The following is a 14,308-nucleotide window of genomic DNA, read 5'->3' as shown; positions in this document are numbered from 1 at the left end:
TTTCGGTTCCAGGTAGAACCCTTTCCACAGAGGGTTCTACCTCGAACCAAAAAGGGTTATCCTATGGGGACAGCCGAAGAACCCTTTTTTTTAAGAGTGTAGGATATTGCTGTATGATAAATATTTGGAAAGACTAGAAGTCATCCAGTTCAGAGTAAAGTGTAATGTTGGTGGATCTGATGCTGGCTTGTTCAAAGAGACTGTTTGAATCAACTCCTGTACTCCTGAATTCCATGGCAGACCTCACTTCTATTGTTAGCCACTCATCTCTTTTTCCAGGGAAATCCTCTGAGGTTTCCCCTCCCCCGTTACAATTCACAGACATTTAGGGCGACTCATTATAGTTCTCCAAGTTAAGCAAATAAAGTCTAATAAAATGTGGTCACTAGGGACCGAGTGTTGGGATCCTCCCCTGCTTTAGTGGTAAAGGTACTCCAACTACATTGTTTCATAGGCTCTGTCCACAGAAATTCTGTTATTACTGTAACCTGTAACCTCTATTTGAGAGAGATAACTTATGACTTGGACAAGGAACAACGGTAGAAGTTAATGCATTTGAGGTAAATGTGCAAAATGAATATGCTTTTTATTAATCCACTCACTCAAACCTGCCTCAGCATCTGCTTGTGCTGGTGTTTGTGTGATTGCATGTGATTGCATGTGTGTGTGTGCGTGCGTGCACATGTGTATGCGCATGTGTGTGTGGACGCATGTGTGTGTGTGTGTGTGCGCACGTAAGTGTGTGTGAGTGACAGGTGCTTGTTTGCTCAGTGCCTCAGAGCCTGTCTCCTCTCCCCACGGTGCAGGGAGACAAAGGGAGTGAAGCTTTTCTCTCCTCCACACACTAATCCTGGACAGCATGGACTCAAAACTGACTTATGTGCTCACACCTGTGAGTGTGTGTGTATGGGGGTGGGGGATGATAGCAAGATCTGTTTCCACTCAACTGTACAGCGGATCAGCTCACACATCACTTCAGTTTGTTTTGCTTGTGTTGTCATGGAATTCCCAATAGACTCCAAATACCAGAGTCACACAGGTCAGCAACACTCACACTGGCACAGGTGGGAGCTTTTATTTTACAACTCTCCTGTCTCACATAACCATAAATAGTAGTGAAGTAGTGGAAAGTTCTACGCATAAAAGTTATCAAAGGTTGTTGGAAGACTTGTTTCCTGCTGATAATTTGTTGAATTTCTAGATATCATGGCAGAACAATTCAACTTGTTTTCCAACAACATGCGTCAAGAAAGTCCAAAACTGTGGCCTCCCGTGTGGCGCTGCGGTCTAAGGCACTGCATCGCTTGAGGCGTCACTACAGACCTGGGTTCGATCCCAGGCTGTGTCACAGCTGGCCGTGACCGGGAGACCAATGAGGAGGCGCACAATTTCCGTGTCCCATCACGCTCTAGCGACTCCTTGTGGAGGGCCGGGTGCCAGCAAGCTGACTTCGGGCGCCTGCAAGCTGACTTCGGTCGCCTGCTGGACGGTGTTTCCTCTGTTTCGGAGGACGCATGGCTCTCAACCTTCACCTCTCCCGAGTCCATAGGGGAGTTGCAGCAATGGGACAAGACTGTAACTACCAATTGGATATATTGAAAAAGGGGTGAAAGTAATAATAATCCAAAACTGGAGCAGAATATCAGCTAGTGTGAGGTTTGGGTGTCACGCAGCCATTTTGAGCAGCCCAGATACCTTTGCAGGCCCTCCTGTGGGAGATGGCCTTGGACATGTCCCGGAAGAAGCCCTCCTTGCAGTAGTGGCAGTGGCGTCCGGCAGTGTTGTGGCGGCAGTTGAGACAGACTCCGCCGCTCCTCCGCCCAGACAGCTTGTATAGCTCCATGTTGAAACGACAGCGCCGGGCGTGCAGGTTACAGTGGCAGGCTGCAGAAAGAGGGGTAGAGAAAGAGAGGTGAGGGGGAGAATAACACAGAGGTCAGTGGGTTCGCATGCTTTTTACACAGGCGTTGAGTATACTTAACGAAGGCTTTGGCCTCCTGAACCTGAACCTGAACCTCAACACTCAACACAAAATAACTCCACCATGCAACCTTGCAGTTCAGCTAGTCTAGTGCTTCATACGCTGGAACTGAAAACTGATGAACTCAGCAACTCAGTATATCTGTACAGTATATCATGGTAGGGTGTTGACCACGTTACTTTCCAATTTCCAAAAACCAAATAACAGCTAGTGAAGTGTAGTGTATGGGGACCCTGAGAAGGTTACTGTTACTTTAATGACATCAGTGGGTCAAAGTCCTCTGGTCAGACATGTCATTTGGAGACAATGGGTTTTTAAAACAGATGGCCTGGCCAGGCTGTGAGCGATCCAGTTTCTAAGAGTAAAATGGTGTGGTCTGACGCCACGCTCTCCTTTCCCCTCCACCTGCCTATGGATTTGACCTCTGACCCATAGTGACGTCAGGAGAGTGATTTCCTTTCCCACAGATCTCGCAGCCTTTACTAATTCTCTTAGTTGTTTTATTGTCATAACATCATGAGGGATACCTTCCCAATTAAATAGGGTGATTTATTCCTCAGTTCATCAGTTCTCTCTGTGTGTTAGAGCCAGGGTGGACTTTCCACCTCTGCTCTAGTGATATTATCTTCCAAAGCACTGTGAAAGAACTTCAATTTTTGGGCTTGCATTTGAGCTTTTCTGTTTTAGTGTCATCCAGGCACGTACTGCTGTGATAAGGCTGGAAGAGGAGAAGCCCCCATTGTTTCTTATTTGTGGATAATCTCTCCATCAGTGCACCCTGCCTTAAGGTTATAGCCACAAGATCTGAGCGATAAGGGCACATATGCTACACGTACATCAGCACTCCCAATCACGTATCAACCAACTCACACCTGCCATTGGGGACCAGGGTTGGCAGGTGGGTGGGATTCAGAGCGGCTTCCTCTAAATTGGGGCTTAAACACACTGTCACACACACAGTCACACACACAAACCGAGGTGTTTGGCAGCTGTCATGGGCTTATCACACCTCAAACCCCAGGGCCGATCAACACACTCAGAGCACACCAGACCCGCGGAGCTTTGAAGCGTGCTCCCTCCTCCTCTATCCCCCTCCCTTCCCTCTCTCTCCCCCTTGCTCTTTACCACCTTCTTATCCCAGATGTTATCTCCACTTTGGGTGGAAGTGTTACTACAAATGTAATGGGATTTTTTTATGAATGGGAAATGGAATGGAATGCTTTTAGTTTTCTAACCAGAGGAAAACATCCTACAGATAACTGCCAAAATAAAGGAAACACCAACATAAAGTGTCTTATGGCATCGAGCCACCACGAGCCGCCAGAACAGATATATATTCTACAAGTGTCCAAAATAATGGGTAACTGGGAATTTTTATACATGACCCTAAGCATGATGGGATGTTAACTGCTTAATAAACTAAGGACCCACACCTGTGTGGAAGCACCTACTTTCAATATACTTTGTATCCCTCATTTACTCAAGTGTTTCCTTTATTTTGGCAGTTACATGTATGCTGGTACTGTAACTTTAATCTTCACAGTGAGTCAGATGGAAAGTTGAGAGATAAGAAATACCCAGGTAAGTATCTGGGCACATGCATTCTGCATGCAACATAGGCAGAATCTCCCTATTACTTTGACAAGCAGCAAGTCTTTGTTCGGTGTGTATCACAGTCTGGGTGTATCCAATAATGCTTCAGCCTGTGTGTGACCCACTGTGTGTGGCGTCGTTGTGGTGTCTATGTGTGTGTGAGAGAGTGTCTGCATCATGTGATTAATAAGCGTTATCTCCTTGGCTGTCCCCAGCCTCTCCTAATGAGTGCTGTGCTATCTCATACACACTTCCCTGGCCTGCTCTCCAATCACTCCGCTAATTGTCCCTCAGTGCCAAGGCCTCAAGTACTGATCAACTATATTTAGACCAGCTAGCCCAAAATGTCCCTCACAGCATCTATCACACACACTGTTGTGTTTACAACTGGGCGCCTGACAACAAAACAACAAGTGAAGAAACAAACAAACGCTCCCTAGTTTTCAATATGTGTTCAATTAGAGTGTAAATGTAGTCCTGTAGAACCTACTTAGAGGTACACCATTTAAATCTATTTATGTTCAAGTGTTGTAATACTGTATAGTGAAGGACATGGTAGGTGTGAGACTCTGACTTGATTAATCATCCCACAGCTTGCTGTAGGTGGATTCATATTCTGTGTTCCGTGAGAGAATCTAAAGGCCATACATGGCCTGTATTGATACCAGGTCCTGGATTGTTGCAGGGACTCCCTGCCACAGACACACATAACCTACCTGTCACCAGGTGTCTGATGTTAACCAAACACCCTGTGTTCCTAGACTGCAGACAGAGGAGTTGTGTGATTTGTATTGAGATGAATGCTGCACTTGTTCAAGGATGAAGAGGAAAGGAATTCCAGTGAAATTATTGTTTACCCAGGATCAATTAGTCCCTCAGTCAGTGAAGGCCCATAATGATAGTGGCCCATATTATGAGAGGATGACGTGTGCCAAGCCAAACAAGCCTCTCATCCTCACCCTGGCAGTGATCTGAGGGAAACACAACATCAGTGCCGTGAGCAGATTCATATACTTGTCACATTCTCTCCGAGGTATCCAATGCCGTATTTTCATGACAACAATTGGTTTTATAGGTTGATATTTCTGAGCGCTGGGTTTGTTTTCCTCCTCTACCACATTGCTTACTGTAAACCTCCCGGTGCGGTGGCTGTGCATTACGTCTAACTGTGAGAGACTACAGACTCAGCGATTGAAGTCTTGTTTATTGAAGTCTTGTTTGGCCATGCCCTCAGGAACCTAGTGATTTCCCAATTAGAATAGATGTATACATTTTACATGTTTATAGGACATTTTATGAGCTTTGCAGTTTGTTAAACAGCTTTTGTTTCAATGAGCTGGTAAAACGAATCCTGGCATCATGCGAAGTTACACTAATAAAGGTTTTAGTTGAAATTAGAGAAAAATCAACTTGTGACATTTAATTCAAAGTGCTTGTTACAAAGCCTACATGATACTTGCATAATACTTGCATAACACCTGCGTGGTGTGTGGGTGAAGCTTCAGAAAATGAGTCACAAGTATTCATTAACATTCATAAAGCACTTATGAAATCAAAGTGTTACCACTCATTCCCCCATAAATATCCAAATTGCAATGGAACTGTAATATATGAAGTAATAGTTAAGTCAAGTAACTATTTAACTAAATCAAGAAAAATGACAAGTGACTAACAGCATGCCTGACTTATGAAAGCATAATGAATCAATCGTTATGTTTTATTAAGGATGAGAGCCTATGGGATTATATAGGCTTCAATAAGAGGGACATGAAAGTCACTATTTGGCTCAATAAGAATTATAGCAATAGCTTTAAGTGGATGCTACAATATGTTGCCATTACAACAGACTGAAAATCACTCTTATGAAGTTCTAATACATCATTGTCATAAACATCTGGTTTAATAAAGAATCACATATATTATAAATGTTGGTGCCAAAAACATGCAAGAATCAGCAGACATGGCTTGAAACATTACTTGTAATATGCCTACATTTCTTTGGGCCAAGGGATTTGTCACAGAATTAAGATCCAACTGTGCATTTGGTCTGTTGATACATGTACTGCATGACTTTAATGGTGCAAATGCCCCTGAACGTCTTCTGTGGGGCACTCCCGTTAGATCAGTCACCCTTAAGCTCTTAGCTTCATGCCCCAGACACACTCAACATTTTCCTACAATAAATATTTCGATTGCACATTGCTGGAGCAGCTGCTATTTTGATGAGGGAGAAAAAACAACAAAGGCCTTTTGGAATGAGCTATCCAGATGATGAATCATTTTATGAGTTTCCGGAATGCTTTTGATGACTTGAGCTGGGTTGAAAAGACAGAAACGGTATAAAAAAAGAAGAAACTTCTCTTATTTGGAGGACTGATTCAACCCGTCACCTTGGCGTAATGCAAACAAATAAATAAACAAGTGAGAGTGCAGATAAAGAGCGTATAAAGACTTTGATCAGTCTGAGCAGAGCTGACAGGTTGAGACAAACAACTGTTTGAACACGAGGACTTTTAGCATGTATGATTTGTTTTTAATGAGACACACATTGGAGGCGGTGGGGGAGGAGGTTTCAACAGGACGCAGTGATGAATGACCCTGGGGCTGGGGTTCATCTGCAGTGGAAGCAGCACCTGTCTCAGTTCCTTCCTCAGCTATGGGAACTCAATGGAAACTCTGACCTCTACGCTGGAAGGTCCAACATCTGCATTGTCCCACTTACTGGCCTCTCATACAAAACCACGGACACTTGGCATTCAGTAGCACTCTCTCTTTTAGAAGGAATGCACACAGGCATTGATGGAAATATTGCTCATCCATGAAGAACATGTAAGAACTCAAATCAATCAAATCAAAATGTATTAGCCACATGCGCCGAATACAATAGGTGTAAACCTTACAGTGAAATGCTTACTTACAAGACCTTAACCAACAACAAAAAAAGTGTTAAGTAATAAATAGATAAGTAAAAAATAACTAATAATTAAAGAGCAGCAGTAAAATAAAATAACAGTAGGGAGGCTATATACAGGGGGTACCGGTACAGAGTCAATGTGTGGGGGCACCGGCTAGTCGAGGTAATTTAGGTAATATGTACATGTGGGTAGAGTTAAAGTGACTATGTATAGATAATAAACAGAGTAACAACAGCGTAAAAGAGGGGGGGGGGGGGGGGGGGGTAGCCAAGATGAGCTGTTCTGGAGTCTTATGGCTTGGGGGTAGAAGCTGTTAAGAAGCCTTTTGGACCTAGACTTGGCACTCCAGTACCGCTTGCTGTGTGGTAGCAGAGAGAACAGTCTATGACTAGGGTGGCTGGAGTCTTTGACAATTGTGATGTACTGGGCCGTACGCACTACCCTCTGTAGTGCCTTGCAGTCGGAGGCCAAGCAGTTGCCATACCAGGCGGTGATGCAACCAGTCAGGATGCTCTCGATGGTGCAGCTGTATAACTTTTTGAGGATCTGAGGACCCATGCCAAATCTTTTCAGTCTCCTGAGGGGGAATAGGCTTTGTCGTGCCCTCTTCACGACTGTCTTGTTGTGTTTGGACCATGATAGTTTGTTGGTGATGTGGACACCAAGGAACTTGAAGCTCTCAACCGGTTCCACTACAGCCCCGTCGATGAGAATGGGGGCATGCTCAGTCCTCTTATTTTTCCCTGTAGTCCACAATCATCTCCTTTGTCTTGATCACGTTGAGGGAGAGGTTGTTATCCTGGCACCACACGGCCAGGTCGCTGACCTCCTCCCTATAGGCTGTCTCATCGATGTTGGTGATCAAGCCTACCTGCCACTGTTGTGTCGTCGGCAAACTTAATGATGGTGTTGGAGTCGTGCCTGGTCATGCAGTCATGGATGAACAGGGAGTACAGGAGGGGACTGAGCACGCACCCCTGACGGGCCCCCGTGTTGAGGATCAGCGTGGCAGATGTGTTGTTACATACCCTTACCACCTGGGGGCGGCCTGTCAGGAAGTCCAAGATCCAGTTGCAGAGGGAGGTGTTTAGTCCCTGGTTCTTTAGCTTAGTGATGAGCTTTGAGGACACTATGGTGTTGAAAGCTGAGCTGTAGTCAATGAATAGCATTCTCACGTACAGTGGGGAGAACAAGTATTTGATACACTGCCCATTTTGCAGGTTTTCCTACTTACAAAGCATGTAGAGGTCTGTAATTTTTTATCATAGGTACACTTCAACTGTGAGAGACGGAATCTAAAACAAAAATCCAGAAAATCACATTGTATGATTTATAAGTAATTAATTTGCATTTTATTGCATGACATAAGTATTTGATCACCTACCAACCAGTAAGAATTCCGGCCCTCACAGACCTGTTCGTTTTTCTTTAAGAAGCCCTCCTGTTCTCCACTCATTACCTGTATTAACTGCACCTGTTTGAACTCGTTACCTGTATAAAAGACACGTGTCCACACCCTCAATCAAACAGACTCCAACCTCTCCACAATGGCCAAGACCAGAGAGCTGTGTAAGGACATCAGGGATAAAATTGTAGACCTGCACAAGGCTGGGATGGGCTACAGGACAATAGGCAAGCAGCTTGGTGAGAAGGCAACAACTGTTGGCGCAATTATTAGAAAATGGAAGAAGTTCAAGATGACGGTCAATCACCCTCGGTCTGGGGCTCCATGCAAGATCTCACCTCGTGGGGCATCAATGATCATGAGGAAGGTGAGGGATCAGCCCAGAACTACACGGCAGGACCTGGTCAATGACCTGAAGAGCGCTGGGACCACAGTCTCAAAGAAAACCATTAGTAACACACTACGCCGTCATGGATTAAAATCCTGCAGCGCACGCAAGGTCCCCCTGCTCAAGCCAGCACATGTCCAGGCCCGTCTGAAGTTTGCCAATGACCATCTGGATGATCCAGAGGAGGAATGGGAGAAGGTAATGTGGTCTGATGAGACAAAAATAGAGCTTTTTGGTCTAAACTCCACTCGCCGTGTTTGGAGGAAGAAGAAGGATGAGTACAACCCCAAGAACACCATCCCAACCGTGAAGCATGGTGGTGGAAACATCATTCTTTGGGGATGCTTTTCTGCACAGGGGACAGGACGACTGCACCGTATTGAGGGGAGGATGGATGGGGCCATGTATCGCGAGATCTTGGCCAACAACCTCCTTCCCTCAGTAAGAGCATTGAAGATGGGTCGTGGCTGGGTCTTCCAGCATGACAACGACCCGAAACACACAGCCAGGGCAACTAAGGAGTGGCTCCGTAAGAAGCATCTCAAGGTCCTGGAGCCAGTCTCCAGACCTGAACCCAATAGAAAATCTTTGGAGGGAGCTGAAAGTCCGTATTGCCCAGCGACAGCCCCGAAACCTGAAGGATCTGGAGAAGGTCTGTATGGAGGAGTGGGCCAAAATCCCTGCTGCAGTGTATGCAAACCTGGTCAAGACCTACAGGAAACGTATGATCTCTGTAATTGCAAACAAAGGTTTCTGTACCAAATATTAAGTTCTGCTTTTCTGATGTATCAAATACTTATGTCATGCAATAAAATGCAAATTAATTACTTAAAAATCATACAATGTGATTTTCTGGATTTTTGTTTTAGATTCCGTCTCTCACAGTTGAAGTGTACCTATGATAAAAAATGTCAGACCTCTACATGCTTTGTAAGTAGGAAAACCTGCAAAATCGGCAGTGTATCAAATACTTGTTCTCCCCACTGTAGGTGTTCCTCTTGTCCAGGTGGGAAAGGGCAGTGTGGAGTGCAATAGGGATTGCATCATCTGTGGATTTGTTGGGCCATTATGCAAATTGGAGTGGGTCTAGGGTTTCTGGGATAATGATGTTGAAGTGAGCCATGACCAGCCTTTCAAAGCACTTCATGGCTACAGATGTGAGTGCTACGGGTCGGTAGTCATTTAGGCAGGTTATCTTAATGTTCTTGGGCACAGGGACTATGGTGGTCTGCTTGAAACATGTTGGTATTACAGACTCAGTCAGGGACCTGTTGAAAATATCAGTGAAGACAATTGCCAGTTGGTCAGCGCATGCTCGGAGTACACGTCCTGATAATCTGTCTGGCCCTGCGGCCTTGTGAATGTTGACCTGCTTAAAAGTCTTACTCACATCGGTTACGGAGAGCGTGATCACATAGTCATCCAGAACAGCTGATGCTCTCATGCATGCTTCAGTGTTGCGTGCCTCGAAGCGAGCATAGAAGTGATTTAGCTCATCTGGTAGGCTTGTGTCACTGGGCAGCTCACGGCTGTGCTTCCCTTTGTAGTCTGTAATAGCTTGCAAGCCCTGCCACATCCGACGAGAGTTGGAGCCGGTGTAGTACGATTCAATCTTAGTCCTGTATTGACTCTTTGCCTGTTTGATGGTTCGTCTGAGGGCATAGCGGCATTTCTTATAAGCGTCCGGGTTAGAGTCCCGCTCCTTGAAAGCGGTAGCTCTACCCTTTAGCTGGACAAGAGGGTCTGCCACAGTGACAGTTTCTGGACAGTTCCTGGAAATACTGCATATTGACCAACACTTTGACATGGTTGGCTTAAAGGGTAGAGATGATGGAAGTGGATGAGCACAGGAGGCCTGATTTTACTACAGAGATGTTATCAAACTGATGTGTTAGGATGGCCAATTAGTGTCAATATTTATAATCCCTGCTATGGCTTGTGCTCTGCTACCATAACAGCACTGAGTGAGACATGATGATCAATCACTCAGCTCACCTTTAACCTTTGAAAACCTGCCAAACCACACAAGAGTGCACTTTGTGCCCTGAGATAAGACAACAGAAGGAAGAGATAAGCCAGGCTAATGAAATGGATTTCTGTGTTATGAAATAGTGTTTGATTCTGATCCTTTTCCATTTGACCCAAGGACCCAAGCATCCTCTTATGTCAAAGGCCAATGCGTGGGTCAATACGCTTAGCCCATTTTAGTCTTCAGAAAGGTAAATGCTGATTTTATCAGTAACTGCTTGCCTTATACCAAGTCAGAGTGTAAGCTTATAGGGAAAACTCCCAAGGATAACCTTTCAGCTTTCAGCTATCACTCTTGCCAAGAGAATACAACGAGAATAATTTTAAAGACCTGCTACTGAAGCTTAACGTAAACTTCAGTAGCCACTACATGGTCATGAAAAGCTCCAATCAAACTTCAATCAGACTGCCTATACTTTGAGGTATAGTACAACAACAATGTTTTATAACACCATGACAGATCTGGACTATGATAGTGTACCATAATGATAACTTGCACTCTAAATGACTGTACACTGTGTTTACTGAAAGTCTGAAAAACACTTGTCCTATGTATCCTAGCTCAAGTGGCCCCAATTTCTATGTTACAGAAAACTCCCTTATAAAGGCCCTTTGGCCTGGCAGCAAAGTGTCAGAAGTGATGTATTTTGAGCAGCACTGTGTGCCTGAGGACTAATAGGATCTCCTTTACACAACCAACCCCTGTGGCCATGTTTAGCAACAACAAAGCCTCCCTAATGGACTCCCATTTCCCACTACTAACGCAGGTTTAATAGCAGTGTGTGTGTTTGTGTGTGTTCTCTCCCTGCTCCCCGTTTCAGTAGGACACCATACCCCTCTCTCCCTTTGGGCTCTCTCTCACACAGAGGCAGTCTGGGAAGGCATCTCCCCTCCGCCTCGCTACGCAGTGATGTCATGGGGAGCGCTCTCTTTTTACAAGCGCATCTCTGTGATCTCTGGCGGAGATCAATTAGCTGAGCAATCAGGCCTCCCCTGCTTTTGTGTGAGTAACTCCTCGTAAAACAGAGCGGTTGCCTGGCGAACGGGCACATGGCGTCTCAACAAAAACAGCCACCCAAAGTCAGGCCAAGCCATGCTCTAAGAACGAAGGCAAAACCAAACCGTGATTCTGCTGTTCTGAGCGTAACATTAGCTAATGTAATGTAACATTAGTGAATGCTAATGTATCAAGTGTGATGGGTGGTGACTGGTGCCACTGTCAAAACCAGTTGTTAATTGGCCTAAATGATGCCAGTCTGCTGCACACAAGATGTCATAACCATGGAGAAGTTGAAGTTGGATCATGTTGTCTGAGAGTTAATTGGAAGCCTCTCAAAAAAACATTACAATGTGCTTGTTGATCTCAATGACAATGTTTGTGTCTTTCCCAATTATTCCTTTGCTTGTGTTATCAGTTAAAAAGGCATAGCTACTGTATGGTATGCCGCCTTGTCCTTTTAGAATAGCTCAAGTGGAACCACACATCACCTACACATGAACCCACAGAGACTGCTCTGTATCACAACCCTTAACTACAATAAAAAAGACCTGACACTTTGGAACAGCAAAATTGTATAATTGTGCAATCAGTAATAGCCAGAGAGCTCTGCTCCCTCCCCTCAACAACTAGTTGTGGTGCCAATGATAATACACCATGTCTTATGAATAATAATATATAATGAGCAGCATATCTCAGTCCATTTATCCTGCCTGCTCTCATCCTCAGTGGAATACCTCAGTGGAAATGAACTCGCTATCAAACAGAGCCCAATCAAACTGCTACTCTCCCAATCCACAGGCCTGTTCTCATGGCCTCTGGTCTGAATGGGTCACGCTCTATTTAAATACTCCAGGTCCCCACAGTCAGGAGTCATCATCACCTCCGGGGAGCTACTTATGAATGATAAAGGTTGCTAAGACTTAGCGTTTGCATTAGCTGTTAGCGGCCACGTTAAGGGTAATTGTGACTCCGCTGCTGTCTGGGCGGTCAATGCGGGAAAACATTGGACTATAACATTTCCAATTAAAGTATCAGGCTGACGTGCTAGTGGCAGAGCGTCCTGTAGTGTCATGAGCTGCCGGGCAGTGGGAGAAAATAAACAAGTGTATATGAGGGGGTGTCGGTTTGACGGGTCATCTGGGGAACATTTCCACTTTAGCCTATGTGCTATACGGCACCAGTGAGGAAACACGTCAGCATGAAATATACCTCAGCGCTGTAACATGGGTGTTGTAATCATCTTATGAACAACTTATTTATTTCTGATTTATTTGTCTATATTTTGTCTGTGCAGGTGTTTATTTTCATAACTGTACTGTAATACATCCAGTGTGTAAGTAAAGAAACCAACTGACAGGGAGGCTGTTCCTTTCCTTCCTCAGGTTTATTTCTTTGAGTTTATGAGAGAGGTGATATAAAATCCTTTGCTCACTAAGCTCAATAAGCAAAGTTTACACTCTTCCTGAACTTTCACAATGGTCAGTTGATGAGAGGTATGGCTCAAGTTCTTCTTGATTTACTATAAATGTGTATAGCACCATCTACTACACCAGCCCTAATGCAGCAGAAACGATATAGATATTAGTGAACAGAGGTCACAAGTCAGTCACACAATTGACTTAATTTACTGTTACTGAGTCAAGATCATGAAATGATTAGTGCAGTGCTGACGACACACAAAACCACTGTGGCTTCTTAACCATTTGAGCCGACAATTTATATAGTTAGAAGGAAAACAAATATGTCAAAATACTTTCCATAATGCCATAAACAAACATCCAAATGTCACAATCTAGCAACGAAAAGACTGTGTTACAGTCCCATTGATTTCCTGAATTCCTATACTACATACAAAACGCTTGAATGTGCATATCATTACCTCCAAATAAATGAAGACATATTTTAAGACTGGAAAGTGGAAACCCTCCACATTCTAAGGTTTTCAAAGTGAATATGATTTTTTCCCAATAACAAATCCATCATAACCAAGAGGTCCTAATTTTCAGGAGTGCTTATCTCTAGTAGCATTGCATCCCCTTTCCCTCAGGTGTAAGACAGGCAGTTCAACAGATGTGCGGCATTATAGCTCATCCACTCATCATCTCATCTCTGAGACCTTCCTTCTGAGAACCATGCGGTCATGGTCCAGGGAGCGACCCTCTCCTGGTGCAGATGTCGTCCTCCTGCATTGCCTTCCATTCCTCTCCACAGGATTTACTGGCCTTGGTGGACGTTAACAAGCCTCAACGCTGTTTTATTGGAATGCAGCAGCTCCACAGTGGGGGCCTTCTTCAGGGTAATTTACTGGCCGTGAAAATAACTTCAGTTGGTGGTGAGGTGGGCATGACATAGTGGGGGGCCAGGGTGTCCATGGTGGTTAAGGTTGGGGTGAAGGACCTGATCTTTATCACCACCATTCATCAGGAGTTCAGAGCTTGTGAGGCCCATTGGTTTTACTAGCTGATTTCTTCATTAACCACAAGTATCTCAGACAGTGCACTATGGTCTGATTAGTGGAGAGAGGCAAAGAAGGTCCACAACTGCCAATGAAGATCAGGAGATGAATTTGTTCTGCACATCCATGAACACAACATCTCTACACAGCCTCTGTCATATCCTGGCTTATAGGTCCCTTTCTTCTTCTTCTTCTTCTTCTTCTTCTTCTTCTTCTTCTTCTTCTTCTTCTTCTTCTTCTTCTTCTTCTTCTTCTTTTTCTTCTTCTTATTATTAAATGTCCTGAGGCTGGAGGTGTCAGTGATCAGAATGTAAACAGGCTCTGGTGTGGTGAAGCGTGTGGTCAGAGGGGAGTCTCTCATTCATTCAGTCTCCAGACCAGAGGAGATTAAATAGAAAGCTTGCAGTGAACATGTCCTGCCCTGGGCACTCTGGAACTTTGGGGGGCTGCGGTGCGGTGGGCTCCAGTCCAATCCTCCCCACAGCGCGGGGAGGATTTTTTTGCGTTCCGCCACGCGCGCCCTCCACACTGTCTCCTCCGTGG

General features: G+C 44.8%; 1 protein-coding gene across 2 annotated transcripts in view; it reads right to left on the bottom strand.

The window, feature by feature from the left end:
- The window catches only part of LOC311103614 (netrin-1-like), a 51,412-nt gene that overhangs the window by 23,744 nt on the left and 13,360 nt on the right, over positions 1 to 14,308 (bottom strand). For both annotated transcript variants that reach the window (XM_084145211.1, XM_084145212.1), the window contains exon 3: positions 1,696 to 1,884. In XM_084145211.1, coding sequence (XP_084001337.1) covers positions 1,696 to 1,884 — 189 coding nt within the window. The remainder of the gene's footprint in view (positions 1 to 1,695; positions 1,885 to 14,308) is intronic.

The sequence above is a fragment of the Coregonus lavaretus genome, assembly GCF_964263955.1.
Source record: "Coregonus lavaretus genome assembly, chromosome: 28".
In the NCBI taxonomy this organism is placed as follows: Eukaryota; Metazoa; Chordata; class Actinopteri; order Salmoniformes; family Salmonidae; genus Coregonus; species Coregonus lavaretus.
The sequence above is the reverse complement of the archived record's forward strand: the minus strand, read 5'-3'. Positions and strand labels throughout refer to the sequence as shown.